The sequence below is a fragment of the Bubalus kerabau genome, chromosome 10 (assembly GCF_029407905.1).
Source record: "Bubalus kerabau isolate K-KA32 ecotype Philippines breed swamp buffalo chromosome 10, PCC_UOA_SB_1v2, whole genome shotgun sequence".
NCBI classification, from domain to species: domain Eukaryota; kingdom Metazoa; phylum Chordata; class Mammalia; order Artiodactyla; family Bovidae; genus Bubalus; species Bubalus kerabau.
The window spans coordinates 75,615,828-75,643,756 of NC_073633.1; the positions used below are offsets into that span (position 1 = coordinate 75,615,828).

The following is a 27,929-nucleotide window of genomic DNA, read 5'->3' on the forward strand; positions in this document are numbered from 1 at the left end:
TGCCGGCTGGCCGCCTCCCCGCGCTCGCTGGCCCGCGCCCAACGCTCGGTTCGTGGGACGCCCGCGGCCGGATGCCCTGCGTCCGCACGGTCCTCGGCCTCCTGGCTGCCTGTGGCGCCATCGCCTTCCTTGGCTACTGCATCTACTTCGACCGGAGCCGGCGTGGCGACCCCGCGTTCAAGCGCCGCCTGAGAGAAAGTGAGTGAGACGGCGGCGGAGGCGCGACGGGCCGGGCTGAGCGGGCGGCGGTGGGGCTGACCGGGCCCCCGGGACGAGGCCGGGCCGCGGGGGCCGCCACCGCCTAAGGGCCCGCGGGGCGCACGCAGGCATCTGGAGGGCTCACGACCAGCACGTGCCACGTTGTGTTTGCAGGAAGAAGAGCCCGGCTGCGAAAGGCTGAGGGACGGGGCGCCCAGGTGAAGTGTTTTAGCGACGCTGAGGTGGCGTTACAGTGAGTAACTTCCCGCCGGTGCAGGTAGCGGCTCGGCCTCAGGGTCCCTGGCGGTTTCCTGAGCAGCCATTTCCCATTGCCTCGATGCCTGCCCTCACCCCGCTTCCGCTCGGGCAATATTTAGCTTTTATTGTCCGACATCGGGAGGAAGGAAGGAAGGGAGAACCATCTGGGATCGTGAAAAGGCAGTAATAACGTGGTAGGAAAAGGCACTTCTTTTAGTTTATAAAAAAGAAGAAAGAGGAGCCTTTGCCCTTCCTGAGCCGCGTGCGTGCGCAGTCGCTCGGTCCTGAGCCACACCAGACACTTAAAAAGAGACCCAGGTTTGCCCGGCCCGGTATGGTGCTGTACCGCCCACTCCTCTTCTACGGGGCCTTTCTTCTAGCTCAGAGACAGGATGTATCCTCTTTTTCTCCAAAATTGAATTTGATCAGTCGTTTTGAAGGATAATCACAATTATCTTGGTGATTGGTCCAACTTAACCAACTCACTTCATTTCTCAAACAGAGCGTTCTTGGGCTGTTCTGTGAAATTTTCATGCGGTTGATGCTCGTTTGAGCGCCTCGCATTTGAGTCGATGCCCATGTGAGGCACTGTTCTAAGTGTGGCAGAGGTTAGCAATGGCGAAAGAACATGCCCCATGTAACATGAGCACAGGGGATTCCCTGGTGCTGCTGCTGCTGCCGCCAAGTCGCTTCAGTCGTGTCCGACTCTGTGCGACCCCATAGACGGCAGCCCACCAGGCTGCTCTGTCCCTGGGAGTCTCCAGGCAAGAATACTGGAGTGGTTGTCATTTCCTTCTCCAACGCATGCATGTATGCTAAGTTGCTTCAGTCGTGTCCGACTCTGTGCGACCCCATGGACAGCAGCCCTCCAGGCTCCTCTGTCCACGGGATTCTCCAGGCAGGAATACTGGGGTGGGTTGCCATTTCCTTCTCCCATTCCCTGGTGACTCAGTAGTAGAGAATCCGCCTGGCAATGCTGGAGACCCGGGTTCAATCCCTGGGTGGGGAAGATCCTCTGGAGAAGGAAATAGCAACCCACGCCAGTATTCTTGCCTGGAGAATCCCATGGACAGAGGAGCCTGACAGGCTATAGTTGCAAGAGTCCTACGTGACTTAGCAACTAAACAACAACATCAGGAGCACAGAAGAGGCAGAGGATCACTTTCAGGGCAAGGTTATCATGGAGATGTTCTGCTTACCTATTGCTACTTTCATCTTAGAGCTTAAAACTTTATCTTATTTTACTCCTGAATCTTCAGTTTGAGTTGGGCAAGGTGGGGATATCACATTTTTGCTCCACGGACTTCCCCAGTGGCTCAGACGGTAAAGCGTCTGCCTACAGTGAGGGAGACCTGGGTTCGATCCCTGGGTCAAGAAGATGCCCTGGAGAAGGAAATAGCAACCCACTCCAGTACTCTTGCCTGGAAAATCCCATGGATGGAGGAACCTGGTAGGCTACAGTCCATGGGGTCGCAAAGAGTCAGACACAACTGAGCGACTTCACTTTCACTTTTCACTTTCATGCATTGGAGAAGGAAATGACAACTCACTCCAGTGTTCTTGCCTGGAGAATCCCAGGGATGGGGGAGCCTGGTGGGCTGCCATCCATGGGGTCGCACAGAGTCGGACACGACTGAAGTGACTTAGCAGACTTAGCAGCCCCAGGGCTACCTGCTGAGTCATCTGAAGGCTTACACCCTCACATATCGGGCAGTTATGCTGGCTTGCCACTTAGTTGGGACTGTTGCACAGAACAGCTACACAAGTCTCTTTGTGGCATGGTCTTCCTCACAGTATGGTGGAAGGGTCGTACTAGGTAAGCAAGTTTGTAATATATTTGTGTGTGTCTGTGTGGGTGTTGATACACACAATTGACCCTTGAACAGCAAGCAGTTGGGGCAGCAACACTACTCTCTGTCAAAAATATGAATACAACTTTATAGTTGGCCCTCTGTATTGGTGGTTCCAAATCTGAGGATTCAACCAACAGCAGATTCTGTAGCACAGTAGCACTGTTTATTGAAAAAAAAAAACACGCACATATAAGTGGACCTGGCAGTTAAAACCCATGTTGTTCAAGGGTCAGTTTAAATATGTATTTATTTATACATGTATTTGAGAGAAAACATGAGCCTGCCAGGTGGTGCCAGTTCTGCCTCATTGAGACCCACTCAGTTTTGGAGGCAGAGGAAATGGACTCCAGCTCTTGTTAGAGGAGGCTAGGTTTTGGAAGTGCAAGCAGAACTGGGAATATTGCTGTGGCTGTTTTTGGAACATGCAGTTCTTCACGGAAGACTTTGGGGGTGGCAGATCCTTCTACTCAGTAAATGTTTGACAAAGAAAGGAGTCACAGTTGGGGATGGTGGGAGGTGAGGTTGGAGAGCTAATTAAGGGCCCTGCATCTGGGAAGGCTTTGAAGACCTGAAGTTAAGAAATTCAGATTCAATGGGGGGAATTATTGAAGATTTCTGAGCAGGAATTGTTTTTAAAATAAGGGGAGGAAAAAACCTTGTTACGTTAGATCAGGCAGGAGTGTGCTAGATGGATTGAAGAAAAGGAAAGTTATTGCAGCAGTTCAGGTAAGAGGTAATCAAAGTCCTGAACTGTAGTGGTGTCAGTGGCAATTGGTGATGAGAGATGTGAGATAAACTTTCCAGAAAGAATAGGTAGTTCATGCTCGCTGATGAAAGGGCAGTAGAGAGCAGGAGACACAGATTTCTGGGGATTCAAGATGGAGTCTCATAGAGAAAAAAGGTACAGTTGACAAAGAAAGTAGGAGAGGGAGTATTCAAGGCTGGGCATGAGAGAGGAGATGCTTTCCCTGGGGCAGAGCCTGGGTCAATTCCACGTCCCTCTCCTTTCACTGCCCTTATAAATGGTTGAAATTAGTGTTTGTTGGTGTGATTATTTGATAAATGCTTTCTGTTTATTAGAATCAACTCCATCAGGGCAGACCTTGTCTGTGTTTTTACTCTCCATTGTCTCCCCAGTGCCTAGAACAATGTCCAGTATATTGTAGGCACCCAACAAATATTTGTTGAATATTGTTGTTTATTGTTCAGTCACTCAGTCGTGTCTAACTCTTTGCGACCCCATGGACTGCAGCATGCCAGGCCTTCCTGTCCATCACCAACTCCGGGAGTTTACTCAAACTCATGTCCATCGAGTCAGTGATGCCATCCAACCATCTCATCCTCTGCCATCCCCTTCTCCTCCAGCATTCAATCTTTCCCAGCATCAGGGTCTTTTCAAATGAGTCAGCTCTTTGCATCAGGTGGCCAAAGTATTGGAGTTTCAGCTTCAACATCAGTCCTTCCAATGAACACTCAGGACTGATCTCCTTTAGGACGGACTGGTTGGATCTCCTTGCAGTCCAAGGGACTCTCAAGAGTCTTCTCCAACACCACAGTTCAAAAGCATCAATTCTTCGGCATCAGCTTTCTTTATAGTCCAATTCTCATGTCCATATATGACTACTGGAAAAACCATAGCCTTGACTAGATGGACCTTTGTTGGCCAAGTAATGTCTCTGTTTTTTAATATGCTGTCTAGATTGGTCATAACTTTTCTTCCAAGTAATAAGCATCTTTTAATTTCATGGCTGCAGTCACCATCTGCAGTGATTTTGGAGCCCCAAAAAATAAAGTCTTTCACTGTTTCCCATCTATTTGCCATGAAGTGATGGGACCAGATGCCATGATTATTGTAGGCAGAGAGAAACAGCTTGTGCAGAGGCATAGACCTTGAAATTGCAATATTTAAAGTGTGTGGCCAAAGAGATAGCTGAGTGGTAGTTTGGTGTCTTATTGTGGAAGTCTTTGATGCCAAATTTAAAAGTTTTGATATTTTTCTATTGTGGTGGATAACCAGTGATGGTGACTTTATTTCAGGAAGTGGATGTAATTATTTCTTTCTGAAGTATGGGGTGGAGGAGGGAAGTCAAAGACAGGAAAATCAGTGGCAGTCCAGGAGGGAAATGATAAAGATCTGTTTATGTCAAATGAGGAAGAGGCAGAAGCAGGATTTTTCAAATGTTCTTTTATATAATCCTCACAACAACTCTGTTCTTCTAGTTTTATAGATGAATAAACTAAGGCACAGAGAGATGTCTCTTCCTACTTACAGGATCTCTGTTCTTCCTCACCCCAGCCCTTTTTATTTCCCACAGCATGGTCTGTGATTCATCTGCATTAGATTTACCTGGGGCATTTGTTAAAACAGATTATTTGACCCAAGCACCAGCCATTGTGATTTAGGAGGTCAGAGGTAGCCCAGTGGTTGTGCCAGCAGTAATTCTCAGGCTTCAGAATTTAAGAGTCATCTGAGGAGCTCATCAAAAATCCAGATTCCTGAGCTCTACTCAGAGAAATTGATTTGGTAGGTCTAGGTGGAGCCCAAGAAAACTGCAGTTTTAATAGCTCCTTAGGCCCATCCTTTGTGAAACACTGATCTCAGATTCTGCATAATCCCTCATCCCCCTGGAAGCTCCTTCTCTTCTCACTAAGTGAACTCAGATCTCTAGACCTGGGTCTCCAGATTTTGCCTGCCTGCCAGACTCTGTAGTCTTCGATGTTCTGTAGGCACCTCTGCTTTTTGTGTTCAGAAGTAAATTCATCATCTCATCCCTTGCCAGTGTTCCTTTTCCTGTTTCCCTGTGATGCTGATTTTGCTCTCTGTTGTGACCCCGCTCAAATATCAACCTCACCTTCCACAGTCAATCCCCAATTCTTATTTTTCTGTTTTGTGTCTCATACTCTGGGCTTCCCCAGTGGCTTAGCAGTAAAGATGGGGGTTCCATCCCTTGGTTGGGAAGATCCCTTGGAGAAGGAAATGGCAACCCACTCCAGTATTCTTGTCTGGGAAATCCCATGGACAGAGGAGCCTGGCGGGCTACAGTCCATGGGGTCACAAGAGTTGGACACGACTCAGCCACTAAACCACCCACAACCATCTCATACTCTTTTCCCTTTCTGTTTCCCTTGCTCCTTCACTACTTCAGGCTTTTATTACCTTTTACCCAGAATATTATAATAACTTCCTAACTTGTCTTACTACCTCTTATGCTGTCAGAGTAAATTCCTTGTAATCTGTAGCTCTGTAATGTAGCTCCATACTCTGCAGATGAAAGATGAACCCACTTAGCTTCGCACCATGGACCTGGCATCTTGGGTGCCTTCTATATAGATAGCCTGCTTTTCCTAGGAATTAGACATAATATATGGAAAGCTTTCAGTCCATAGCTGGGCTTCAGTAACTGGTATTTATCATTGTTGCTTCATTCACCATATTATAATCCAGCTATGTAAGATCACTTGAGATTTTCCCTGCAATTTTGTGTCAATTGTACTTTTTTTTTTTAATTAGACCACTCAGTCAGGATTTCTTCTTTAAAAAATTTATTTAATTTTTTTGGCTGCACTGGGTCTTCGTTACTGCATGTGGGCTTTCTCTGGTTGCCGGGAGCAGAGAGCTACTCTTTGTTGCAGTGTGAGGGCTTCTCGTTGTGGTGGGTTCTCTCACTGCAGAGCACAGGCTCAAGGCATGCAGGCTTCCTTAGTTGTGGCACACAGGCCTGGTTGCCCCGCAGGATGTGGAATCTTCTTGGACCAGGGATTGAACCTGTGTCCCCTGCATTGACAGGCGGATTCTTAACCACTGGACCACCAGGGAAGCCCACTTGTACTCTTTCTTCATCAGACTTTCACTGAGCTTCTCCACATCTCAAATGCCATCTTTTCTGAGGAACTTTCCCTGGTCTCCAAACCAAATGGAATGTGTTAATATTTTGAGCCTCAGAAGACACTGGACTTTGTTGTTGATGTGTTACTGATCTCAGGCACACTTATTTTTTCTCTTGGTTAGGCTCTGGGCTCCGTGGGGATGGGCACAGGAGTCTAGATCTGCTTCCCTCTCCAGCTCTCCTAGAGTGTCCTGCTCTTGTTCACTAAATATCTCTTGAATGAACCTTGTGATTGTCACCAGTGCAAGTTCGATGCATGATACTGGATGCTTGGGGCTGGTGCACTGGGACGACCCAGAGGGATGGTATGGGGAGGGAGGAGGGTGGGGGGTTCGGGATGGGGAACACGTGTATACCTGTGGTGGATTCATGTTGATGTATGGCAAAACCAATACAATATTGTAAAGAAATTAACCTCCAATTAAAATAAATTTATATTAAAAAAAAACAACAACAAAAAGAAACTTGTGATTGTGCTGATGACATGATCATCAGCATGTCTGCTGATAAAAGCTTAAAATATGATCTCATCTGCTGGTTCATCCTCTTTAAAAAAGATAATTCTTGGGGAAAACAAACTCAAAAACCCTCCGGATATAAAAGACTGAAGCTGAAGTGACTGTGGAGTGGATACTTTGATCATGGTTTGCCCACTTTAGCTTTAAAGACAGCTCTTAGCTTAGTACCAGTGATGACCCTATCCTGTGAACCTGGTCACTTTCTTCAAACAGGCTGTACCAAACCATAGCGTCCTTCTGAATATCACCAACTGCCCTGTCAACCCCCACCATGCCCTTTGCTAAATCAACAAGCAGTGTTAATACTCTAAGCAAGAAAATAGTTTTGCAACATACAAAGAAAGCTACCTTTGTTAGAGTTGGTTACAGTGGATTTCTCCTATGTGTACTTAGCAAGCTGGGTAAAATATGAAGTTGTTACAAGTTGTTCAAACTTGAATATGCCATGTTTTTCTTTTTTTTTTTTTTTTAGGAGGGTGGGATTCAACTTTTTTACAGTTATAACCAGAGCTAAATTAAGAAATTACCCTAGTCTACTGACTTTATTTCTCAGAGTTGTTAGATCTAAATGACAATATAACTCATGAAAATATATGGAAAAGTACAAAAGCTGATGTAAAATGGTAATCAGGGTGTCAAAGGATTAGGGTAACTGAAGAATGAAACTGTCCGGGCTGCAGACTGGCAGGCAGTGGCTGTGCTGGTTTAACAAAGTGCCATCTAGGAAGGCCATCAAATGTGCGTGGTGACAAATCACAGCCACCGTCTGCCATGTTTTTTTGCTTTTTTTTTTTTAGTTGCCTGAAATTATAACTCCATTTTAAGAAATTGTTTTAAATATAAAGAGCAACTGCATTTGTCATATTCTGCATTTAGAGACTAGATTCAAGATGTGCTTTTAAAATAAAAGTTAGCCTGCCAGGCTCCTCTGTTCATGGGATTTCCCAGGCAAGAATACTGGAGTGGGTTGCCATTTCCTTCTCCAGGCGATCTTCTGAACCCAGGGGTCGAACCCAAGTCTTCTGCATCAGGCAGGCGTTGGCAGCTGGATACTTCACTGCTGAGCCATGAGAGAAGCCCCCAGTTTTGGCTAGTAACCATATACCTTACATTTGTTACTTATTGTTAAATATTCTGTGACTCTTTTAGTTGTGGGATCCAGCAAAAAATGAAAAATTACAAGAATTTTTTCTGCAAGAGGTACGAATGGGAGAACTTTGGTTATCCAGAGGTAAGACTGTAAACGTACTTTTGTAAGCAGTTATTTATGATAACTGATGTTTGAGAAATATTTATGGATTGGTATTTTTATGTCAAAAAACTTCAACTAGCTAGATGTGTTAACCAGCTTGCTTCAGTTAGAGAAACTGTCCCAGCATTTTCACTTCATTGCTGTCCAGCTCCACTCTGTTAGAGTCTGTATTTAAGTTCATGTTGCAGTCTTGGAAGTGGGCAGAGAGAAGCAAAACCAAATACAAGAACACCTTATTTACTGTCAGATAAAATTCTAAGTAAGTGAGTTTTCCAAATGACTAAATGTTGTATGAATCAAAATGTAAAAAAAAAAAAAAATTAACTTCTTTATAAAAATTTTCCTGCCTAAGCATATTCTTAATAAAATACTTACTTACTTTGATGATAAAATTATTATGAGTGATCATTCAGTGTAATGATACCTGTGGGGGTACCCTGCACTTAATGACCATGAATTGTGTTTTGAATTATGACTTATCCCCACATACACCAAGATAGATTTGCGAAACTTCACAATGTTGTCAGGGAAAATGATGGTAGATAATATTTTATAAACATTGTATATAGTAATATCTTTATTGTGGTGTTTAACACTAGACAGAAAAATTGTTTTGAGGCTTCTTATGTAAAGCATAAATGATACTGTTGTATGCATGAGCACCACACCCATTTATGTCTTTTTTTCACGTGCTGCAAATTCCCATGTATACCACAGTGCCTACAGCTATTTCTGCTTCTCTTTTTTGTCATTTTTGGAGACTTTTTTTTCACTCTGCATTTAGAGGGTAACATCCTCCAGGATTTATAAAAGCAAAAAGTAAGTCAAAATCCTGGAAAACTCATAGCAATATCCACGAATATTTTTTAATCCAATGTTTTAAATGTTTTAATCCAATGGCTTAAATGTTTTAAGAAATGAAAAAGCCATTCAAAGGCATTGCGTATTAATCATCATAATTTGTAATTTCAGTACTTTTATTCAGTACAAATGTTAGTGACAAAATGAATAGTTAGAGCTGACTTAAACGACGTAAATAGGAGTTATTTTATACAAGGTGATGAAACATAAACTTTAAGGACTTTCATTTCCAAGGGCCTCTTTCAAGGTTCTGGGAAGGTTCCTGCCAATCTTGTATTCTTAATTTCATATTCTTTTTCTTAAAAGGGGCCCCAGATTACATAAACTAAGGGCCACACAAATCTTGATGAAGCCCTGCTGCTGCTAAGTCACTTCAGTCGTGTCCCTCTCCGTGTGACCCCATAGACGGCAGCCCACCAGGCTCCCCCGTCCCTGGGTATACTCCTTTGTTATAGAGGCAATTAAAATACAAAGAACCTTTCACTTTTAACATTTTTTGAGTTGCTGCTGCTGCTGCTGCTAAGTCGCTTCAGTTGTGTCCGACTCTGTGCGACCCCATAGACGGCAGCCCACCAGGCTCCCCCATCCCTGGGATTCTCCAGGCAAGAGTACTGGAGTGGGGTGCCATTAGGACAGTATAAATATGGATAGGAAAATGATGAATTATAAATCAAAAGAAAAATAATTTTATTATATTTTTATTTAAGAGCTATCATGTAATATAGAGGTGAATATTACAAATATTGAGATGATGACAAAAATTGCAAACTTGAGTTTTTAAATTTTTCTCTCCAGGATAACATTATTTCTGTGAGCCCCTAAAATAATTAGCACTTTTAGGGTTATATACTTCTACTTTATTTCTAAAATTCTCATTGGTTGCTTATTCTTTAAATCCCCACCAAACCCAAAACCAATTAAATAAGAATCTCTGGGGTAGGACCCAGGTATCAGGATTTTTTTTTATTGAAGTATCATTGGTTTACAATGTTGTGTTACTTTCAAGTGTACAGCACAGTGGTTCAGTTATACATATATTCTTTTTCAGATTTTTTTCTTAAAAGATCTTGAGTATAGTTCCCTATAGTTCCCTTGTTGGTTACCTATTTCGTATTTAGCAGTGTGTATAAATTAATCTCAAACTTGTAATTTGTCTCTCCCCATTGGTTACCATAACTTTGTTTTCTGTTTGAGTCTATTTGTTTTGTAAATAAGTTCATTTGTGTCATTTTTTTAGATTCCATGTTAGTGATATGACAGTGTATTTATCTTTCTGACTTACTTCACTTAGTATGATAATCTCTGGGTCCATCCGTGTCACTGCAAATGACATTATTTTGTTCTTTTTTATGGCTGAGTAGTATTCCGTTGTTTATATGTACCACATCTTATTTATCATTTACCTGTCGGTGGACCTTTAGGTAGCTTCCATGTCTTGGTAAATAATGCTGTAGTGAACAATGGGGTGCATGTATCTTTTCAAATTATGGTTTTCTCCAGATGTAATATACAAGTTATTATTCTTTAAACTCCCCTAGGTTATTACAACACACTGGTTGAGAAACACTGTTCTAATGCAGTAATTTTTCAGCCGATTTTCTGTAATTCTTCTCCAGTCACTTCTGCCACCACTGCCCACCCAGTTTTCACTACTTTGCTGTCAGGTAGTTCTGTGGCTGTCTCAGTTGTTTTTATGTCTATGTAACCAGAGGGACCACAGAGCCAAAAATTTTAATAGAAATCTCTGATTAGCTAATTTGATTGGATTTAATTGTTGGTTGACCTAATTAACCAAACTAATTAGTTTTGGAGTTATGTTAGCTCCATCGACTTGAGAGCAGTCTACCACTTTTTCTTTCTTTAAAGGGTTTGATACAAAGTGTTTGTTTCCTACTTAGTTATATTAAATATGTCAAAATTTCAACTTTTGTTATTACAAAACATGTGAAAGAGGGGCAGCACACTGCAGTCTCAAGGTTCAGAAAATTAGGTGCTATTACTGATTCTGGCATTAATTAGCTTTGAAACCTTAAATTATTTCACTGATCTTTGCCTGATTTTCCTAAAACGAGGTAGTGAGATTAAGTGATTACATGTTTTAACTTAAAGTCCTATCATTAATGTCCACTCTTCACAAATTTTCATTCTTATTTTATAGCCAGTCATCCTAAAACTCATCTGTCTTCCCCTAGATACATAATTCATGGTTACACTAAATCATGTTTCAGCTCTTTAATAATAGTCTATTTTGTGAAAGTCTCATTTAGCTAGGATATCAAGATGTCTCATCTGTAATGTTTCATCAACCACATAGGTAAAAATAACTCATATCACTAATGACAGACACCAGCCTTTTTAAAATAAACTCAGTATTCCCTCTTGCACACCCAGATTGCAGAACATGAACATTTTCAATTCAAGAGTGCACTTGTAAATGGTAATTTGGGTCAGAAAGTTATTCACACTGCAGCCTGATCACAGTGAATCTAATAGGCAGCTCAACATTTCCCTGTTTATACTATTTATTCTTTTTGAGATTTGTTCATAGTCTTTAGTTTGATATGCTTTTGTAGTTTTAATGCTTGGTGCTTTCTTGATAATTTGTAGAATATATGTTTGAGGAACTTTAAAATCCTGCTCTAAACTTATCAATCTATTCAGGAGAGCATCGAATGGGGGTTGAACATCTCAGCAATGCCCTTTTGGTGTGTGGGCAACCACAGGAACTTCTGAAAGTTTTCAAACACACACTTCCTCCCAAGGTATTTGAGATGCTATTGCACAAAATTCCCCGTATTTGCCAGGTAAGCACATATTTATCTTTGTTAAATGAACACTGTAAATAACCATGTTGGGCTTGATTAGATAAAAATAGCAAAGTATGTGTGTGAATGACCCTAAGTTTTAAATGAGTAACATCTCTGAATTTTTGTTTGCTTTTCTTAAGATGAAACAAATTTCTTCTTTCATGTTCCTTTGACTATGATGGATTGTATATTTTGTTGAGTATTATACACGTTTCAACATTTCAACTTTAAAGTTAACATTGTTTATTTTTGTACTTTCTGTTATTGACTGACTGCAGTGTCAACAGAGGCCTATAAGTGGTATTCTTAGATAAATGACCTAATGGCCTATAGAATGAACATAGAAAACTGTATATTATCGAAGCAGAATAATACTTCTACTTTCCAATATGACAAAACACAGAAATCACTTTGGTAAATTTAAACATATAGGCTAACAAACTGCTTGCTGCGTGTACTTATATGTTAATCAGAACTTCCTGCAAATGCTTGGAATTGTTTAGCTCTGAGGTGCTACTTTAGTTTACTTTTTATTACAATTGATCACATGCAGTAGCTGAGAATATACTGTATACTGTTGGTCTGACTTGGAATCATTCATGGTGGATTCTCAGCTTTTAAACAAAATACAAAGCAACAGTCTCCACTAAAGCACAATAATCAACTCTTAAGCATTCCCAAGCTAGTGTCAGATGGAATGTTTCCTCAAGATATATGAAAATATAGCTAGGATAAGAATGTGTAGTGCCCACCGTGACACAAGAAAGGAGAAAAGAAAAGGATCATGCATTAAAATGATTAGCAAGTAACTATTTTATGTATTTACCAGCAATTTGAGGCAGACATGAATGAACAGGAATACTTGGAGGATGATCGTGACTGAAAAACACTTCAACGTATCCACAGTCCAGTCAGAATGCTATGGAATTATATAGTATAAACAACTGCTTGGTGATACTTATAGTAATAAAATTTCTTCTGTCTCATACATGATATTTTGCTTTAAAATTAACAGTTACAATTGAAGAAACAATGGTTTATTTTTCTAATCAAGTGACCAAGCTGCTGAATCTTAAGGCCTCAACAAGTGTTGCATCTTATTATTTTCATTGAACAATAAGACCTTCTATTTTGATTATTCCTGTATATAACAATTTTGTTTCTCCAGTTGTTTCCATTTGCCAGTCATGACAGATGGTTTAACATGGTGGCTACTGCTTTCAGAGGATTCTATCAGGTGAATCCTCATTTCCAGTGCAATAGCTGTTGGCAATCTTTCATCAAAAGTCCATCTGTTAGGACTTCTCTATCGTGGTTGGCCAAGGAGTCCTGCTTTGGCAGCCAGGGCTTCATTCTGCTGAATGTGATATTCCTGAAATCTCATAGATATTCGTTGAGTCATTTTTAAATACTTCTGTAAGCAATGTTCTGAACAGGTAGTCTAGAAATAAAAAGACCCAAGAGGCAACACAGAAATATTAATTAAAAATATTGCACATATTCTAAAAGAATAAACAGTGGGTACTTTTCTTTCTTCAAATATGTTTGAGAATTAAACGGTATCAATAAGTCACAATTGATCATAGCTTTCAACTGTTAATACCTTCATATATTTATAAAAATTAGTACATACTGAATGCTTACCAGTTTGTAGGTACTAAAAACAATGGTAATTCCCTGCCTTCTGGACTAGATTTTCTGTAGGTATGTTTCAGTAGTAAGGGAAATTCCACATTCCCATCTGTTATTCTGATTGTCAAAATGTAGGTCCAGTAGCAGGTTTGTTCCTTTTTAATGAGAAAGTCCATTCTCAATGTTGCTATTATTATTATTATAATAATTTTGGCCACGTTGTGCGGCTTGTGGGATCTTTGTTCCCTGACCGGGATTGAACCCAGGCTGTCAGCAGTGAAAGCACAGAGCCCTAACCACTGGACTGCCAGGGAATTCCCAATTCTTAATTTTCAACTTTTTACTTTTTAATAAGACTATTTTACTTAGCATCTCTCAAACTTTGTCATTTATTTAACAAACACTTATTGGATTGCTGTTTATATTAATATGTTAAGTTCTTGGCATTAAAATTTATCAGCATCTTCCACTGGAGGAAGTTTGTGTCACTTTTAGCAAATACATAAATGTTTTGAAGAGATTATTAAAAGTTAAGATTTGGAACTGGGATTTCAGAGTCCATCTATGCAATATGAGCCACCAGATTCAAGCTCTGCTTTTTCCAAAATTAACCTGAGTTCTCAGGGTTAGATAGGAGAGCTGTGTCAAGTTTCTCTAGCCTGGGCATCTTGACTAAAATCTAATTATTAAGAATCTTTGGGGAACACATGTACACCCATGGCTGATTCATGCCAATGTATGGCAAAAACTACTACAATATCGTAAAGTAATTAGCCTCCAATTAAAAAAAAAAAAAAAGAATCTTTGCTGTGGAACAATATTCAGGAAGTCCCAGGCATCTTCTCTTTAAAAAGTCTGCCATAGTTCAGAGTGGCTGTGATACTAAATTTGATATCATTCAATTCAATGCCACAGAGTCCTTGGCTGTTTAAGTTCCTTTGAGCAAAGGAACATATAAAAGATAGTCTAAATTCACTAACACATGAAGAGATGCTCAACATTGCTCATTATTAGAGAAATGCAAATCAAAACTGCAAAGAGATAATTACCTCACACCGGTCAGAACGGCCATCATCAAAAAGTCTACAAACAATAAATGCTGGAGAGGGTGTAGAGAAAAGGGAACGCTTTTGCACTGTTGGTGGGAATGTAAATTGATACAGCCACTATGGAAGACCATATGGAGATTCCTTAAAAAACTAGGAATAAAACCAGCATATGACCCAGCAATCCCACTCCTAGGCATATACAGTGAGGAAACCAAAACTGAAAAAGACACATGTATCCCATTGTTCATTGCAACACTATTTACAATAGCTAGAACATGGAAGCAACCTAGGTGTCCATCGAGAGATGAATGGATAAAGAAACTGTGGTACATATACACAATGGAATATTACTCAACCATAAAAAAGAACACATTTAAGTCAGTTCTGATGAGGTGAATGAACCAAGAACCTATTACAGAGTGAAGTGACTCAGAAAGAAAAGATAAATACCATATTCTAATGCATATATATGGAATCTAGAAAAATGGTACTGAAGAATTTATTTAAAGGACAGCAATGGAGAAAGAGACATAGAGAATAGACTTATGGACATGGGGAGAGGGGAGGAGAGGGTGAGATGTATGGAAAGAGTAACATGGAAACTTACATTACCATATGTAAAATAGACAGCCAACAGGAATTTACTGTATGGCTCAGGAAACTCAAACAGGGGCTCTGTATCAATCTAGAGGGGTGGGTTGGGGTGGGAGATGGGAGGGAGGTTCAAAAGGGAGGGGATATATGTATACTTATGGCTGCTTCATGTTGAGGTTTGACAGAAAACAACAAAATTCTATAAAGCAATTATCCTTCAATAAAAAAAGATAGCCTAAATTCATATAATAACTTGGAACAAGGAAAATGTTGAGGGGCATCCTATTTATATTGTTTATGATGACCTTAGAGAATTTTTAGTGAGCAACAGTTTTCATACCTCTTCAGGTTTTACTTCTCTTGTTGTGAAGTCTTTAACACAGTCCAAAAAGCAGGTTTCTGTAAGTTTATTGTAGGTTCCAAGAAATTCCTTAAACTACAAACAAATCAGAAGGTTCTTTAATAACAGGTTTTTAAAACAAATGTTTTAAATACTGATGTATCTAGGCAAAATATCCTGTAATACTTGAAAGGTTCTTTTACTACCTTCAATAGGTATAATATGATCTACAAAATATAGTCAGATTTTCTAGTTGAATATTTATCCTTTCCTGGATTACCTTTCAAACTATCTGAAAAATTTGCTTCATATCATTTAACATCCATCTGTGGAAATGAAATATAAATATTTTGTGAGATCACTGACTGACATGGTTGTATCCACTAATGCCTTTAAGTTTTGCAAAATCCCTTTTCCTTAATTATATTACCTTACCTGTTTTATCTGATCAGATTCTGGTATTTGTGCAGCCATATTCTTTTGGTACGTTATTAGTCACCTGATTTAAAAGTAAAAAGTTTTGTCAGTCTGTATACAAATGTTTTTAGGCTAACTGAAGGTAATAAAAACAAGAATAGATTATGAAATAGAATTGAAACAAGTCTACTTGAAATTACTGTTCAAATTTTATAGATTTCTAACTGATTATATAATTATATGCCATGCCTCCCAATTTCCCAGGTCATTAATAAGAACCTTATAGTTTAGAATTTTTTAATGTTAGCTAGCTATAAGACCCAAAATCCCTATATATCTAAATCTCCAATTTTAAGACAGTTTGCTCTGTTACTTTGCAAAGCCATGTGTTAAAGCCCCATTCATAGTAGAGTTTTATAGGAAAGAAATCTCTAGTATCTCTCTATAAGTACTTAAGTTAACTGTTCCACTGGTTGCTAACACAACTTAGACCTGTGGTATTAAAGATCCTTTTTACAAACACCATCTACTTAAGACCTACCAGAAACTTCTGAATATATGACACTTGTGATCTAACTTGGGGGCAACAGAGAAGTGACGATAAGGAAGTCAAAGAGCCTTTCTGAATTACTGGGATTTTCACATATCCTAAGTGGAGGACACAGGATCAGTTAATTCTGACACAGGAATGTGTCACATTACTTATTCTATCCTGGCTAGTTCTAGAACAGATGAAATATACAAAAGATTTGTATAAAACAAAGCTGTTTAAAACAGAAACAACATGTAAAGGAAGAAAAAACAAATGCTAATTATGTATACTGCAAACTAACAGAATTTATATGTATTTAGCTTTGAGTTTCCTGGTAACCAATACAAAAAAGATAAAACTGGATATGTATACCATTCTTAGGTGCTGCTGCTAAGTTGCTTCAGTCATGTCTAACTCTGTGCAACCCCAGAGACGGCAGCCCACCAGGCTCCCCCGTCCCTGGGATTCTCCAGGCAAGAACACTGGAGTGGGTTGCCATTTCCTTCTCCAATGCATGAAAGTGAAAAGTCAAAGTGAAGTCACTCAGTCGTGTCCGACTCCTAGCGACCCCATGGACTGCAGCCTACCAGGCTCCTCCGTCCATGGATTTTCCAGGCAAGAGTACTGGAGTGGGGTGCCATTGCCTTCTCCGACCATTCTTAGCTAATACTGTGAAAAAATATTCTCATTTTAAATAACAAATGCAATCAATGGTAATTCCATTCCAGCATTTCCAACCATGTATAAAACTTTCCCTCTTTTGCATTTAGTCTTCCCTCCTCTTTTGTCCCTATCCTGTATGTTCATGAGTATTATTGCCATTTTTAAAAGTTATCTTTTCCACATGCAAGGGGAAGCACCAGTTCTCTTCTATTTACTATCCTAGTCTTATTCCAAAGTCTAACTGTACTGTATTTTAGAGAATCTTTGGTTTAGCAGTAACATAATATAAACTATCTTTTCTACAAAAACTCTTTGGTATCTGCTACAAACAGTGCAGTAGCGGTTTTAAATTAGCCCAACAGTCAGGCAACCCAGTGTTCCATAAACACCTAAAAAGTTATCAAGAATGCTCTTTATTCCTATTTTACTTCACAGCTTTATAAATGAGATATATATTTTAACTACATAAATTACCTGAAAAATACCAGGAATTAACTAAAGATCACAACTTTTCAGGTATTGCTGTGACTATCATCATTGTTATGTTCCAGGTAAGATACTTCCATTGTAATTACCCTTTGCTCACTTAAGTCATGAAACACTGATTCCATACCCTCCAACTATGGGACACAATAGAAACCCAAACCTAATGATTACATCATTTTCTAATATCAATTTCAAACTTTTTTTACAGTTTGAGATCTTAACAGTTACAGTTTTGCTAGATAGATGTGGGTAGATGTTGGTAGATAATCACTCTAAACATTTATGTACCAAGTATTGTGCTAGTTATGAAACCAGCCATGCTTCTGAGGTAAGGTGCACTTTATGACTGCTATAAAATATCACTAACCAGTCAAAGAAACAGAGGATTCCGTTAATATATCATACAATGAGGTTTAGGATTTGTGCTTCTAGGAGGATGAAGTAGATGTGCTTTTTGCTATTTGTCTAAGTACAACTAAAACCCCTGGACCTTACATGCTTATCTTCTCCACCAAAGGGCTAGGAACGGGGAAGCCTGTAAAACAGAAAACTTTTAAACAATAACTGCTGTACTCCAGGCCAGCACAGAAAAAACTGTGGTCTTCATCTCTACCCAAATCAGCATATGCCAGGTAGACGTCTACCCTCACCAGGCTCTCTAACAAGACACTCCAACTCCCACACCAGAGTAGCATCAGAGAGGGGTTATTAGGAAACAGGGGCTTTAATTCTTACTGGGTATTAATAAGGACTGCTCCCCCTAACTGTCAGTGGAAACAGCATGGGGAGCCTTCCATCTCAGTTGTCAGTGATGAAACACCTTTTTCCCTTCCCTCTGGGGTGGTATCAAAGGAGCCCTAGCTGAGACTCAGGACCTGCCTGCTGCCCCATGGTAATGAGGCCATACCCTCCTGTGGTGTCAGTGGAGGCTCTCTGGGGAGCAGCAGTGAGGCGCTCCAGTCCCTCTTGGCCAGGGAGAGACCAATGACGGCCTAGTAGAGCCACAGCTCCCACTCTCACCAGCAGAAAGGAGGAACATTCCCCAGACCCCTGAAACGCACACACCCTTCAAGTGACAGAGTGAGGAACCTACACGCCTACCTTCACCTGGCAGTAATGAGATGCCCTCCTCTCCCCAGTGAAGCAGTGTCAGAGCAGCCAGCTATAAGAGAAAGTTTAAGCAAATCTAGTCTCAAAATACAAGATGCAAAATCTCCGTTATAAGGAAAAAACCTCATACCAAGAACTAAGATCTCAAAAAAAAAAAAAAAAAAAAAGTCCAACACTGAGATGAGAGATACTAGAATTATCTGACAAAGATTTTAAAACAGCTGTTATAGAAAAACTTCTTCAATGCACAATAAGAATGTTTAAAACAATTGAAGAAAATATAAAGCTCAGCAAAAAGTGAAAAATATGAAAGGAAAAAAACCCCAAATAAGCTCAACAGACAGAATCAACAGCAGAACAAGAATGGGGGAATAGAGGAAAGAATCTGTGAAGGAAGACAGAAAACAGAATTATCCAATCTGAATAACCAAAAAATATTGCATAGAATGAAAAAAAATGAACAGAGTACCAGGGATCTGTATGACTATACCAAAAGATTTAACATTTGTCTTATTAGAGTCCTGGAAGAAGAGAAAGAGGAGCAGGGCTGTTAAAGTACTAGAAGAAATAATGGCTGAAAACCTCCCAGATTTGGCAAAAGAAGTTTATAGATTCAAGAACTAAATTGTATTCCAAAAAGCATGAATACAAAAAAATCCATATCAAGATACATCATGGCCAAACATTTAAAAACTAAGGACAAAAAATTTTGAAATCTGCAAGAGAAAAAGAGACATCTTACCTATAGGGGATACACTATTAGGATGACAGCAGATTTCTCACCAGGAGACCCAGAAACCTGAATCTGGCAAAAATACCCTTCAGGAATGAAGGTGAAATCAAGCCATTCTCAAACAAAGGAAAACTAAGAGAATCCATTGCCAGTAGACCTGCCTGAAAAGAATTAAAGTTCTAAGCAGAAACGAAATTATAAAAGGAGACTTGGAACATCAGGGAGGAACAACACAGGAAGAAAGAATGAGTAAGTGCAGTACATTTCCCTTCTTGAGTTTCCTAAATTATATCTGACAATTGAAGCAAAAATTATAAAACTGTCTGATGTGGTTCTAATGAAATTAAAAGACACTTGCTCCTTGTAAGGAAAGCTATGACACAAGGTGAAAAGGCAGCCTTCAGAATGGGAGAAAATAATAGCAAATGAAGCAACTGACAAACAACTAATCTCAAAAATATACAAGCAACTCCTACAGCTCAACTCCAGAAAAATATATGACCCAATCAAAAAATGGGCCAAAGAACTAAATAGACATTTCTCCAAAGAAGACATACAGATGGCTAACAAACACATGAAAAGATGCTCAACATCACTCATTATCAGAGAAATGCAAATCAAAACCACTATGAGGTACCATTTCACACCAGTCAGAATGGCTGCGATCCAAAAGTCTACAAGCAATAAATGCTGGAGAGGGTGTGGAGAAAAGGGAACCCTCTTACACTGTTGGTGGGAATGCAAACTAGTACAGCCACTATGGAGAACAGTGTGGAGATTCCTTAAAAAACTGGAAATAGAACTGCCTTATGATCCAGCAATCCCACTGCTGGGCATACACACTGAGGAAACCAGAAGGGAAAGAGACACGTGTACCCCAATGTTCATCGCAGCACTGTTTATAATAGCCAGGACATGGAAGCAACCTAGATGCCCATCAGCAGATGAATGGATGAGAAAGCTGTGGTACATATACACAATGGAGTATTACTCAGCCATTAAAAAGAATACATTTGAATCAGTTCTAATGAGGTGGATGAAACTGGAACCTATTATACAGAGTGAAGTAAGCCAGAAAGAAAAACACCAATACAGTATACTAACACATATATATGGAATTTAGAAAGATGGTAACAATAACCCTGTGTACGAGACAGCAAAAAAGACACAGATGTATAGATCAGTCTTATGGACTCTGTGGGAGAGGGAGAGGGTGGGGAGATTTGGGAGAATGGCATTGAAACATGTATACTATCATGTATGAAACGAGTTGCCAGTCCAGGTTCGATGCACGATACTGAATACTTGAGGCTGGTGCACTGGGATGACCCAGAGGGAGGGTATGAAGAGGGAGGGGGGGAGGAGGGTTCAGGATGGGGAGCACGGGTATACCTGTGGCGGATTCATTTCGATGTTTGGCAAAACTAATACAATATTGTAAAGTTTAAAAATAAAATTACAAAAAAAAAAAAAGGAAAGCTATGACAAACCTAGACAGTGTATTAAAAAGCAGAAAAACTACTTTTCCAACAAAGGTCTGTATAGTCAAAGCTATGATTTTTCTAGTAGTCATGTACAGGTGTGAGGGCTGGACCATAAAGAAGACTGAGCACTGAAGAACTGATGTTTTTGATCTGTAGTGATGGAGAAGACTCTTGAGAATCCCTTGGATTGCAAGGAGATCGAGCTAGTCAATCCTAAGGGAAATCAACCCTGAAATATTCATTGGAAGCCAGCACTAAAGCTCCAATACTTTAGCCACCTGATGTGAAGAGCTGACTTATTTGGACCCTGAGGCTGGGAAAGATTGAAGGCAAAAGGAGAAGGGGGAGGCAGAGGATGAGATGGTTAGACAGCGTCACCAACTCAATGGACATGAATTTGAGGAAACTCCAGGAGATAGTGAAGGACAGGGCACAAAAGATCAGACACGACTTAGCAACTGAAGAACAACAAAATAAATGGGAAAGTAAAGGGAAGTAAGGCTTCCACGCTTCACTGAAACGAGTAATATGCTGACACCATTAGACTATGATAAGCTTTGTATATCTCATTTAATACCTAGAGCAACCATTAAAAGAGAACAACATAAGGAGATAACACTCAAAAACATTAGATTAATATAAAACGTATTCAAATAATCCACAGTAAGGCAAGAAAAACTAGAACAAACAAAACAAAAAAAGCACATTTCAGCCTTAATAAGCAATTAGATTAAATATAACTGGTGTAAATAATCAAGAGACAGATTGGCTGAGTGGATTAGCAAAATGACAAAATATATGTTGTCTACAAGAAACTGACTCCTGATACAGAGTGAAAACAAAAGGATGGAAAAAGATTTATCATGCAAACATTCATCCAAAGGAAATAGTGGATATATTAATACTAGATTAAGTAAGACTTCAGAGCAAAGGAATTTACCAGAGACAGAAAAGGACATTAAAGGTCACTCCATCAAGAAGACACAGTACTCCTAGATATGTGTGCCTTAAGCAACACAGCTGCAAAATATGGAAAGAACTGAAAGGAGAAAAAGGCAACTATAGTTGCAGATTTAAACCACCCTCTCCCATCAATTGATAAAATAACTCGACAAAATCCACAAGGTTATAAAAAACTTAACACCATTAACCAATAGTATACGATCTACATTTACAGAACATTTCACGTAATACCACAGAATACACGTTTTTTTATCAAGTGCCAATGGAACACATACCAAAATAAACCATATCCTGAGCCATAAAATAACCTCAATAAATTTAAAAGAACTGAAATCATACATAGTCTGTTCTTAGACCACAATGGAATCAAACTAGAAACCACTACCAGATAACTGGAAAATTTCCAAACATTGGAAAATAAACAGTACACTTCTGAATAATCCATGAATCAAAGAGGAACTCTCAAGAATTTTATTAAACTAAAATACAGCATACTAAAATTTGTGTGACACAGGTAAATCAGTGCCAAGAGGAAAACTGTATTACTAAATGCATATATTAAAGAGGAAATGTCTCATGCAACTTCCCTGGTGCTCCAGTGGTTAAGAATTTGCCTCCCAGTGCAAGGGATGTGGGTTTTGATCCCTGGTAGGGGAACTAGGATCCCATAAGCTGCAAGGCAACTAAGCCAGTGCGCTGCGACTACTGAGTCCGCCACTGCACCCAAGACCCAACACAGCCAAATAAGTAAATTAAAAAAAGGGAACTGTCTCAAGTCAACAGTCTATGTTTTTATTTTCTTTTAACCTCAAGAACCTAAAAAAGAACAAAATAAACCCACTTAAAGTATGTAGAAGGATGAAAATAATAAAGAACAGAAATCAGTGAAAATGAAAACAAAGCAACAAACAAAAATCAATGAAACAAAGATGGTCCTTTGAAGACTGTAATAGACCAACGTCCAGCAAGACTAACAAAGAAGTCACAAATTATCAGGAATAAAACAGGATATGGTAATATAAACCCTGCAGATTCAAAAGAACAGAACTATGAAGAACTTTATATATATAAATCTAACAACTTATTCATGAATTTAGTAGTATCCTAATATTAAAACTAGACAAGATGGTACATACAAGAAAACTACAGAAAAGTATCTTCATAAAATGGACATAAAAAATAGAAATAAAAATCCTTAACAAAACAATAGCAGATATAATCCACCAATATGTAAATGTGATCCACCATTTTAATAGATGGAAAAATAAAAGTCATATGATCTTATAAATTGATGCAGAAAAAACTTTTGATAAAGTCAGTACCCATTCATGATAAAAACTCTGAAAATTAGGAAAAGAGGGGAACTTCTTCAACTTGGTAATGTACACCTACAAAAAATCCTACACCCTACACCACACAGTTAATGGTGGAAAACTGAATACTTTGCCCTAAGATAGTGAGCAAAGCCAGATGTCTGCCCTTAATACTCCTTCTCAACATACTGCTTGAAGTTCTACCCAGTGCAGTAACTCGAGAAAAGGAATAAGACATACAGACTGTAAAGGAAGAAAATAAAACTGTCCCTCTTTGCAGATGGCATGATTGTGACACAGAAAATCCCAAAGTCCCCAAAGAATCTACAAAGAAACTCCTAAAACAAAATAGTTTAGCAAGATCACAGGATTCAAGATAAACGTGCAAAAATTGTATTTCTATATACTTTCAGTGAACAAATGTACACTGAAAAACAGAATACCATTTATAATCACTCAAAAAAGATTTAAGGGTAAATCTGACAAAGCATCTACAAGACTTGTATGCTGAAAACTACAAAATGCTGAAAACTATAAAATGCTGATGAAAGAAATCAAAGACTTAAATGGAGAGACACATTGTGTTCATGGCCTGGAAGACTCAGCATAGTAATGATGTCAATTTTCCCAAAATTGATATACAGGCTTAATGCAATTCCTGTCATGGTCCCAGTAACATTTATTATAAATATGAACAAGATTATTTTTAAATTTATATGGAAGGCAAATGGACTTAAATTCAAAAAAACAATAAGTAGGAAGAATCAGTTTGCTTGATTTCAAGACTTAACTACATAGCTATAGTAATTAATACTGTATGGTATTGGTGGAAAAGCTGACACATAGATCAACGAAACAGGACAGAGAACCAGAAATAGTCACACAAATAGGACCAAATGATTTTTGGTAAAGGTGCAAAAGCAGTTATGTGAAGACAGCTTTTTCAACAAATAGTGCTGGAATAACTGTATATCTATAGGCAAAAAATTTAACCTCAAAATAAGTCTTTCACTTTATACAAAAATTACCTCAAAATAGATTTGGGACTTAAATATAGAACATAAAACTGTGAAAACTTATAAAGATAGGAGAAAATCTTTGGGCTTTAGGGCAAAGAATTCTTAGCCTTCACATGAACAGCAAACTACATATCTGACCGATAACTAATAAATAACCAGACAACATAAAGAAGCCTGCAGACTCTAGTAAAAACACAAATACTCCAATTAGAAAATATGCAACAGACATTTCACCAAAAAGATTATTCAGATGATGAATAGGCACATTAAAAGATGTTCAACATCGTTAGCCGTTAGGGAAACAAAACCACAATGATATATAGCATTATACACCTATCACAATGGTTGAATTAATATACAACTATCATATGACCCAGCAATTGCACTTCTGGACATTTTTCAGAAAGAAATATAATAATAATATTATATTATTATAAGAAATAACAATAATATATTAATATTATAAGAAATATAATAGTATAAAACTTACAGTCACACAAAAACCTGCACATGAATGTTTATAGAAACTTTATTCATAACAGTCAAAAATTGGAAGCAATCCATATATTCTTCAACAGGTAGATGATTAAACAAACTGATACACCCATACCATAGAATACTCGTCAGCGATAAAAAGGAATGAGGTACTGATACACCAATAGCCTGGATGAAACTGAGAGAATTATGCTAAGTGAAAAAGGCCAATCCCAGAAGGTCATATATTGTGTGACTCCATTTATATAACATTCTTGAAATGACAAAATTATAGAAATAGGGAAATTATTAGTGGTTGCCAGGGGTTGAGGAGGGGCTGGAGGAGGAGGGAAGTAGGTGTTACTATAAAAAGGCAACATGTGAGACTTCTAAAATGGAAATGTTCTGCATCTTTACTGTATCAATATCAGTATCCTGGCTGTGATATTGTACTATAGTTTTGTAAGATGTTACCGTTGTGGAAGGCTGGGTAAATGGCACAAGGTATTTTTTTTTCTTAAAACTGTATGTGAATCTATAATAATCTCCAAGTTTGAGGCTGCCAAGCTTTCTACTCCCTGCCCAAGAATAAGATACAGTGTGCTGTGTGGTAAATGTTAGCAAATGATCAGAACTAGAGTTCTTTTGGCTTACTACTCCAAAAGCAGCCTAAAAACCGGTAAGATGACTTCGGTGGATAGGTGTTAAATGAAACCTTTGTTTTGTGAGAACTTAAATTTACAAGTTTGCAAATTATAATGCCCAAATCAGTTTTTATTACTATCCCAGTATTTCTTCAGTTAAAATTCACATATATGACTTTCTCAGGCAGAGGTCAGAGAGGCAGAAAGTATGAAATCTTTAAATGTTGTGTCAGTTTCAAAAGCTGGTAACACTGTGCTGACTCCTCATCACTTCCCCTTTCATATATAATTCATAATGACAAATGATTGTATTGGGAAGTCTTTGAAGAGATACAGATAAGGAACACCCCCAAATATTATTTGTTCTGGGTACTGTCTTCTAATATACAGTCCTTAATAGTATGCTGCTGCTGCTGCTAAGTCACTTCAGTCGTGTCCGACTCTGTGTGACCCCACAGATGGCAGCCCACTAGGCTCCCCCATCCTTGGGATTCTCCAGGCAAGAACACTGGAGTGGGTTACCATTTCCTTCTCCAGTGGATGAAAGTGAAAAGTGAAAGTGAAGTCGCTGAGTCGTGTCCGACTCAGCGACCCCATGGACTGCAGCCTACCAGACTCCTCCATCCATGGGATTTTCCAGGCAGGAGTACTGGAGTGGGGTGCCATTGCCTTCTCCGTCTTAATAGTATATATCCTCCTTAAAATGAAATAGTTTATCTTACTTCAACAGTAATAAAATCTGTTTCTTGAGAATTTGGAAAATAAATGTTTCTAGTACTCAAAGACCACTGTGTTAATATTATGATCTCCTTTTCTCTAGAATCATTCAATGATATATTTTCCAGTATCAAGATTATGGTATACCTAAGTGAAGGAACTTGTTCCTAGAAAATATTTGAGATAATTGAGTGAATAAATGATTTTCAAATTTACTTGCTAGTTTGGGTCTGACCTAAGTCTTCCAGCATTCTATTTTGCAGCTATTTAATCATTAGTTATGCTGACTGATCAAGTCCAACAGCCACACAAACCACCTGATGGTGAGAAGAGGTAGAAGCAATATAGCTGCCCTTTTATTTGGTCCCAATTACCTTTTACTACAAGCAAATGTTTGTTATTGTAGAGGCAAATATCCAACCAAGGTGATACCTCTGGTTATATGCTTTAAACCTGGAGAGGGAGGGAAGGGGTCTTAAGAATGATTACAGCAATGCTAAGAAATTTTGTGTCAAAATATATCATAAAACCAGGGAACTTAAGAGTAAAAAGAGATGTTAGTCATCAAGCTCAAACCTTTCTTGATGCATGAGTTTCCTTTCTGTTCTGGAAAAGGAGTTGTCCAATCTTCACTTGAATGTCTCCAGTAAGGCCTGATTTCTTACCTGAAAAAGGAAAGGATTACAGTATGACTGCTGAGGCTCCTTTAAGCTCTAAGTGTTTGATTAAACCTGAATTTCTTCTGGCTAAATCATATTTTTTGAAAAGCCTCTTCCTTTTCAATAAGCAAAATTAGTTTTCTCAGTCTGAGGTTATAGTTCTTTAGCATATGTGTTATTATGTATTAAAAAATACTTAATATCCTATTTTTCCAGGTAATATGTATGTTCAGGTGAACACACAAGGACCAACAATTCTCTGAAATTTCTGAGTATTAAAAAAAAGAAAGCTAGGGTGTGATGGGGAGATACCCTCTAGTCTTCAGAATTATATGCAGATTTGTAACATGTCTGCAGTCAAATTTCTAATTTTGTTCAAACTTAGTTTACAATAAGTGATTCTTCTGATGTCCCTAGCCACTGTCACTATAATTGATCTTGGGTTCACCATGACTGGTACTGGTAATTGGAAATCCTGTGATTTAAGCAGGATTCATGAATGGATAATAAAACTACAGGGTTGTAGGTTGTTGGCGAACAGGATATATCCATTGTAGTATCAAAGCATTTCACAGGTTACACAAAAAGAAAACTTTCCTTTAACACTGGGAGATCTGTCAATCACCACCTTAACCAGTGTGGTACCACATATGTGGTATTCTTGCCAGAAATGTTTGATGTGACTCTGATCATGAGAGAATAATTAGGAACATCCACAATGTGGGATAATGTATAAGATGACTGGTCTTTTCTAAAAATTAAAGTTATCAAGGAAAAGGAGTAGAAAGAGTTTTTCTAGAATACAAGACTAAAGAGTTGTGAATTTTGGATCATGAATCAAAAAAAAACCACTTTTGAGTTAAAAATAAAGACTTCTGGGGATAATCAGAGAAATTTGAATATGTTATTTTCTTAGGTGTGATAATCATATTGTGGCTATGTAAAAGTATGTTCTTAAGGAGATACATACTGAAGAAAATAGGGTTAAAGGTCATGATGACTGCAACTTTTAAGTGGCTCAGCAAAAAAAAAAAAATGTCTGAAAGAGAAAGCAAATAAGTAAAATGTTAACAACAAAAAGAAATGAAAGAAACCAGTCTTGTGAGCCATTTTTTTTGGTCCAGGGCTGTCTGTTCTTTATTTGATAGCTCAGATGTCTAAACCAATCTGCACTAACTTGCTATATTGATATAAAATAGGACTCTACGACATGTCCCTTTACTTTATATTATTTGCAGCAGGTGTAGGAAATTGTGCCTGATTAACCTTAGAGAGTAGAGGGCAAAGGTCACTTTTTATTTTACATTTAAAGTTTCACCTAGAAAATAAGGGTGATAAATCATCTCCAAAGTCTCTTACAGCTCTGACACTGTCATTATATGTTTTAATTCACGTAAATTATAAAACAAATTGTGAACAGGTACTACCTAAAAGCCTAAAAAAGGAAATATAACTGAAATTATAGA

At 38.6% G+C, this 27,929-nt stretch overlaps 2 protein-coding genes across 4 annotated transcripts in view; one reads left to right on the top strand and one right to left on the bottom strand.

The window, feature by feature from the left end:
• TOMM20L (translocase of outer mitochondrial membrane 20 like) lies at positions 1 to 12,599 on the top strand. 2 transcript variants are annotated; one of them, XM_055538208.1, is made up of 5 exons: positions 1 to 198; positions 373 to 416; positions 7,864 to 7,945; positions 11,489 to 11,631; positions 12,464 to 12,599. In XM_055538208.1, the coding sequence occupies exons 1-5, from the start codon at positions 72 to 74 to the stop codon at positions 12,515 to 12,517; spliced, it is 450 nt and encodes a 149-aa protein (XP_055394183.1). In that variant the 5' UTR covers positions 1 to 71; the 3' UTR covers positions 12,518 to 12,599. The 2 variants fall into 2 exon arrangements, with proteins under 2 accessions (XP_055394183.1, XP_055394184.1); XM_055538209.1 differs by having other exon boundaries at positions 11,489 to 11,589; positions 12,464 to 12,576.
• The window catches only part of TIMM9 (translocase of inner mitochondrial membrane 9), a 16,201-nt gene continuing 701 nt past the window's right edge, over positions 12,430 to 27,929 (bottom strand). Inside the window, exons 2-6 of one of the 2 annotated variants that reach the window (XM_055538212.1) lie at positions 26,381 to 26,469; positions 26,179 to 26,257; positions 15,685 to 15,748; positions 15,250 to 15,345; positions 12,430 to 13,075 (exon numbers count right to left, since the gene is read on the bottom strand). In XM_055538212.1, coding sequence (XP_055394187.1) covers positions 12,941 to 13,075; positions 15,250 to 15,345; positions 15,685 to 15,723 — 270 coding nt within the window. In that variant the 5' untranslated portion in view covers positions 15,724 to 15,748; positions 26,179 to 26,257; positions 26,381 to 26,469 and the 3' untranslated portion in view covers positions 12,430 to 12,940. The remainder of the gene's footprint in view (positions 13,076 to 15,249; positions 15,346 to 15,684; positions 15,749 to 26,178; positions 26,258 to 26,380; positions 26,470 to 27,929) is intronic. The other variant, XM_055538210.1, reaches the window with a different exon arrangement.